The sequence below is a fragment of the Phocoena phocoena genome, chromosome 10, assembly GCF_963924675.1.
Source record: "Phocoena phocoena chromosome 10, mPhoPho1.1, whole genome shotgun sequence".
Lineage (NCBI taxonomy): Eukaryota > Metazoa > Chordata > Mammalia > Artiodactyla > Phocoenidae > Phocoena > Phocoena phocoena.
In genome coordinates this window covers 11,270,259-11,275,740 of record NC_089228.1, presented here as the reverse complement: position 1 = coordinate 11,275,740, position 5,482 = coordinate 11,270,259, and the positions used below count along the sequence as shown (strand labels likewise).

Below are 5,482 nucleotides of genomic sequence, written 5' to 3'. Positions count from 1 at the left end.
AGGTCGCTCCTTCCCTCCCCGGCAGCGGCCAGACGTGCCTGGAGTCACAGGGTAGAACACGTAGCTCCAACCCACCCACTCGTTCCCATTTAACCCAGCCCGCAGCCTCTCCATTACTCCTCGGCTCGTCCCCCCCCCACCCCGCCCTAACCGGCCCCCCCACCGCGCTCCCTCCCGCCTCCCCGCCCGCCCCACTTCTCATTCACTTGGCTCACACGGCGCAGACGGCGCAGGGAGCACACACTGCCAGTCTGTGCGCAGAGCCGGAGCCCGAGGCCGCGGGTCCACCATGCACGCCCCCAACTGAAGCCGCACCTCAGAGCCGCAGCTCCCGGCAGCCCAACGGATTTCAAGGAGCTCAGAGTCCGAGGAACCCCGGCGAAGAGACCTCCGAAACCCTCTCCAGAACACTCCTCACCCGACGCTCTGCCGCTGCAGACAGGAGCGCACAGTGGCCCCGGCTCGCCGCGCAATGGAGCGGATCCCCAGTGCGCAACCGCCCCCCGCTTGCCTGCCCAAAGCGCCAGGACTGGAGCCCGGAGACCTACCAGGGTAAGTTGGCACCCCGGCCCTTTCAAGCCTCAACTCCAGTCCTGCGTTGTGCGCGGCTTGCAACTCGGAGTAGTTCTGGGCGCATCCGGAGGTTCTTGCCAACCAGGGCTCCTGCAGCCGGTGCGCAAGTCACAGCCATTCCTCGTCCCTTTCCCTGCAGGATGGATTTTGCCCATATGTACCAAGTGTACAAGTCGCGGCGGGGAATAAAGCGGAGCGAGGATAGCAAGGTAAGAGCACCGCGCCCCTCGGGACCCCAGCCCCTCGCACGCGCTGAGTTTCCAGTAAAAGTTTTCTCACTTTGCGGCTGAAAGGGGTATGCCAGGTGTGGGCTCTGTGCCTCTACTGAGTGGCCTGGAGAAGAAGGGGCGGAGGGGAGCTGGTTCTGGGTGTGACTCTGCTCCGCTGCCCCGACTCCTCGCGCCGCGGCGGGGGGAGGAGGAGGGCTCCTCACCCCCGTCCTCCCGCGCCCACCGTCTCCCCGTGCGCTTCGTAGGAGACCTACAAACTGCCGCACCGCCTCATCGAGAAAAAGAGACGTGACCGGATTAACGAGTGCATCGCCCAGCTGAAGGATCTCCTCCCCGAACATCTCAAACTTACAGTAAGTGAGAAGCTGGCCCCTGTCCAAACCAGCTCCTCTGCCCAGAGGGCGGGCGAGGGTCACTCGCCACCTGCAGGCCCCGCTGGGAACTGCAGACCAGATGGCTCGATCCGAGCTGGTGGGCGGCTCTGTTTGGGGGTACCCTTCCCCAGGGTCAGAATTTTCTGTCAGCCTCGTGCAAATGAGGTGAGAACCGTTTGTACCTCTCCAGGTTGGCACCGACACCGGCTGGCCTTCCCTTGCAAGAGTTTAAGACTTTCCCTGCTGGCGATTTTCAGGGTTCTTTCGTTTTCCTGAATTGAGCAAACCCAGCAACTCGCAAATATTTTACCCCCTTCCCCCCCGCCCCCCGGTCCCTTTTTAAAATAAGAGGACTTGTTTTGGGTGTGTGTGTGTGTGTGTGTGTGTGTGTTTTAACGCCCTGTCCTTTCTTGGCAATAGCCAACAGCTTACTAGCTTGGCAGGCTTTGGTTGGGGAAAGAAAAAAGAATAGTATTTAGGGAGGAAGAAAAAAGTGTAGATGAGCTGGAAGTCATGACAGGATGTCAGGAAAGAAACTAGGGAAAGCCTCTTGGCTGCCAGACACAGTAGAAGTCTCTCCTCGGGTTGACACCACTGCAGAGAAATGTTATCTGCGGATTCCCCTGAGTTAAGGTCAGCAACGGCTGCTGGAAAAATTTATCTGTCAAAGCTTTCTCCTGAGCTAGCTGCTGCTTCCAAAAGGCCTCCAAAGATGGGTGACAGTTTGTTGTTCTTTAATCAAAAATATGTATTGAATACATTTTTTTTTTTAAAACTTCATCTATAAACTTAAAACTAAATTTAGCCAACCAGGAAAGGTTTTTTGTTTTTTGTTTTTTCTTCCTTTATCTCATTGCTAATTAGTGTCCCAGAGGTGGGACTTCTCTGCGCTCACTGCTGACCGAGGCTCTTTTTATTCCAGACTTTGGGTCACTTGGAAAAAGCAGTAGTTCTTGAACTTACCTTGAAGCATGTGAAAGCACTAACAAACCTAATTGATCAGCAACAGCAGAAAATCATTGCCCTGCAGAGCGGTTTGCAAGCTGGTGAGTACCCAAGCCTGGCTATCATCTCCTAAGAGTTCTAGCACAAATAGAGAGCCTGTGGGCTCAACATCTAGTATGAGAAACATTCCTGCAACAAACTGCTTATGCACATTCGTTGGGGGAGATGCCGATTTATCCTTCCAAAAAGGTCAGACTTTTCATTCGGAACGCTGCATGTGCCACCTGGCGTGAATACGTATTAGTCAAATGGTAAAATATTTCAGTGGCATTTTGACTTAAGAGTTTCTGGATTCTGGGAGTTTTCCCCCCTCCCTCTGAAAACGCCAAGGCACCTATAATTTGCATCGTGGGTGTTTTACAGTTGTTCTTAGCCCTGTTTCATTGGAGAATAAATCATGGGTATGCCCCAGTGTTTTCCTGTTCCTCTACTTCCTTATCACTCGGTGTGCCGTAGGATCCTGGCAGGATGACAACAGGAGTTTTTCCTGCATTTCATGTGATTCCCTGAATAGCCACTAGGTATCTTGGTGAATTACACAGTCTAACGAAACCACTGAAGTTTCATCATCTGTTTCTACTGACTTCTAGAGAATCACAGCCACCTTCTAACCATCTCGTCTCACCCATTCCAAGTCATACTGTACAAACTAGGGAGAAATTCCTCTACCCACCCCCTCATCCCATTCTTCTCTGCCCTCCTTTCCAAACAAGTATGATGAGAATCACAAAAAGCCAGCCAGTGCTTCTGCCAGTTTCCTTACGGGAAACAGGAAGATGATCATACCTAATTTCTTGGGGATCATGAAGGGAATACATGAGAAAGACTTAGAAATAGCCTTTAAAGACGACAGCATGACTGCAACTTGTATAAGTCATTGAAAATAAGCTTACTTTAGGTGACACTGTTCCTTCATTCTCCTTTTTTGACGATCCGGTCACTTCCTATGGTGAAAAGATATAAATTGACTATAAATTGGTTATAAACATACTAGGATGTTCATTGCTGTGTCACTTATACTGGAAACTCAAGAGCAACCTATAAATTCAACAAGAGGGGAAGCAGTCTGTCTCTATTAAATATGGTCTGTGTCTGTGATGGGATATTATACAGCCATTACAAATCATATTTCATCTCTGAGTGGTAGAATTACGGATGATTTTTATTTTATTCTTTATACTTTTTGCTGTCATCCACATTCCCCCGATCCTATTACTTTTGGAGTTAGGAACATAAATCAGCAAACGCTGTTAACAGAAAGGAAAGCTCTGGGTCTTCGGAACATAGGTGTCCAGGTGAACCACCGGGCCTTCTGAAACGTCTTCCTTTGGATCTGTGTTTATCCAGGTGATCTGTCGGGGAGAAATGTCGAAGCAGGTCAAGAGATGTTCTGCTCAGGTTTCCAGACATGTGCCCGGGAGGTGCTTCAGTACCTGGCCAAGCACGAGAACACCCGGGACCTGAAATCTTCCCAGCTCGTCACCCACCTCCACCGTGTGGTCTCCGAGCTCCTGCAGGGTGGTACCACCAGGAAGCCGTCAGACCCAGGTGCCAAAGCCATGGACTTCAAGGAGAAACCCAGCTCCCTGGCCAAAGGCTCTGAAGGCCCAGGCAAAAACTGTGTACCAGTCATCCAGCGGACTTTCGCTCACTCGAGCGGCGAGCAGAGTGGCAGTGACACGGACACAGACAGCGGCTACGGAGGAGAATCAGAGAAGACTGAGCTGCGTGTCGAGCAGCCGTACTTCAAAAGTGATCATGGACGCAGGTTCACCATGGGAGAAAGGATCGGTGCTATTAAGCAAGAATCCGAAGAACCCCCCACGAAAAAGAGCAGAATGCAGCTCTCAGATGATGAAGGCCATTTCACTAGCAGTGACCTGATCAGCTCCCCGTTCCTGGGCCCACACCCGCACCAGCCTCCCTTTTGCCTGCCCTTCTATCTGATCCCACCGTCAGCGACTGCCTACTTGCCCATGCTGGAGAAATGCTGGTATCCCACCTCTGTCCCAGTGTTATACCCAGGCCTCAACGCCTCTGCCGCAGCTCTCACCAGCTTCATGAACCCAGACAAGATCTCAGCCCCCTTGCTCATGCCCCAGAGACTCCCTTCTCCCTTGCCAGCCCATCCGGCCATCGATTCTTCCGCCCTGCTCCAAGCTCTGAAGCAGATCCCCCCTTTAAACTTAGAAACCAAAGACTAAACTATTTAGGGGGTCCTGCTGCTTCGCTTTCCTTCCTCCCTACTTCCAAAAAAAAAAAAAAAAGTGTTTGTGAGTGTAGCAGGATTGTTCCAGTGTGTATGCCAAGATCATCTGAGGCAGGGAGAGAAGACTCAGGGGTGTGTGTGTGTGCGCGCGCGTGTTCGTGCGTGCACACACGCATATGCATTGTGTGTTGGTATGGGACATTAAAGCTCCTTTTGGTGTAGGGAAGACATGAAGGATTGCCTGACATCAGGAGACTCGGGGGACTGTCGCAGACCTCTGGGCTTTTCCCCTCCCAGAGAATAGCCCCCTCTGATAACAGATCAGCTGGATTTTCAAAAGCTTCAAAGTCTTGGTTTGTGAGTCAGTCTTCACTTTGGGAGCCGGGTCTGTGGCTTTGAGCAAAAGGTACTTTCAAAAGAGGGCTTTCCAGAGTGCAGTTCCCAGCCAGCTCTTAACGACCCCACCCTGCTCCCTTTTATTGTCTCCGTGACTCACCACACAGGGACAGGGCAGGCAGACAGCTTTCTGCAAAGTGGTGAGGTAGCAGACACTGGCATAGCACGGTAGTGGCCTGGGGAGATTTCCGCAGGTCTGCTCTCCACCCCTGCCTCGGGTGAGTAAAGAGAATGTAGTTCCCTACTCAGGCTTTCAAAGTGATTCGCTTACTAACGATCTGAAACGGGCGTCCTGGTACAAGCCCAGCTGCCAGGGGAGGCGGGAGGGGTCCCCCGGGCCTCTGACACCTGTTTCTAGTCTCACCTAGAAACAGTTTCTCTGTCCAGGGAACCAAACCAGGCTCTGAGAGATGCAGGTGCCTAGGTTCCAAGCACCCCAGAGCGCGTAAAAGCTGAGTAACAAATTGCAGTTTCAACGAGCAAAGCCAGACTCGGCTCTCAGCTCTCTCCTAAAACTCCTTTTAACCAAGCTTAGCTTCTTAAAGGCCTAACCAACCCTGGCAAAGCAGCATCCTCTCTGCAGGCTAATTCCCCTCGCCCGACGGCGTATGGAGTGTCCTTATTGCTAAAAAGGATTCTGTCTTCTTCAAAGAAGTTTTGTTTTTGGTCCGGAGTACTTTTCTGACTTGTCCAGC

General features: G+C 51.9%; 1 protein-coding gene across 1 annotated transcript; it reads left to right on the top strand.

Moving 5' to 3' along the window:
• Positions 1-205: 205 nt before the first annotated feature.
• Positions 206-5,268, top strand: BHLHE40 (basic helix-loop-helix family member e40). Its single transcript, XM_065885246.1, has 5 exons — positions 206-552; positions 713-782; positions 1,049-1,156; positions 2,100-2,223; positions 3,530-5,268. The coding sequence occupies exons 1-5, from the start codon at positions 473-475 to the stop codon at positions 4,384-4,386; spliced, it is 1,239 nt and encodes a 412-aa protein (XP_065741318.1). The 5' UTR covers positions 206-472; the 3' UTR covers positions 4,387-5,268.
• The last annotated feature ends 214 nt before the right edge of the window (positions 5,269-5,482 follow it).

What these genes read in the sequence shown, in the direction of transcription:
- BHLHE40 (XM_065885246.1), top strand. Translation starts at nt 473, where the DNA reads ATGGAGCGGATCCCCAGTGCGCAACCGCCCCCCGCTTGCCTGCCCAAA. An exon ending in CCGAACATCTCAAACTTACA is followed by an intron (nt 1,157 to 2,099) that starts GTAAGTGAGAAG and finishes TTTTTATTCCAG; the next exon opens with ACTTTGGGTCACTTGGAAAA. An exon ending in GCAGAGCGGTTTGCAAGCTG is followed by an intron (nt 2,224 to 3,529) that starts GTGAGTACCCAA and finishes GTGTTTATCCAG; the next exon opens with GTGATCTGTCGGGGAGAAAT.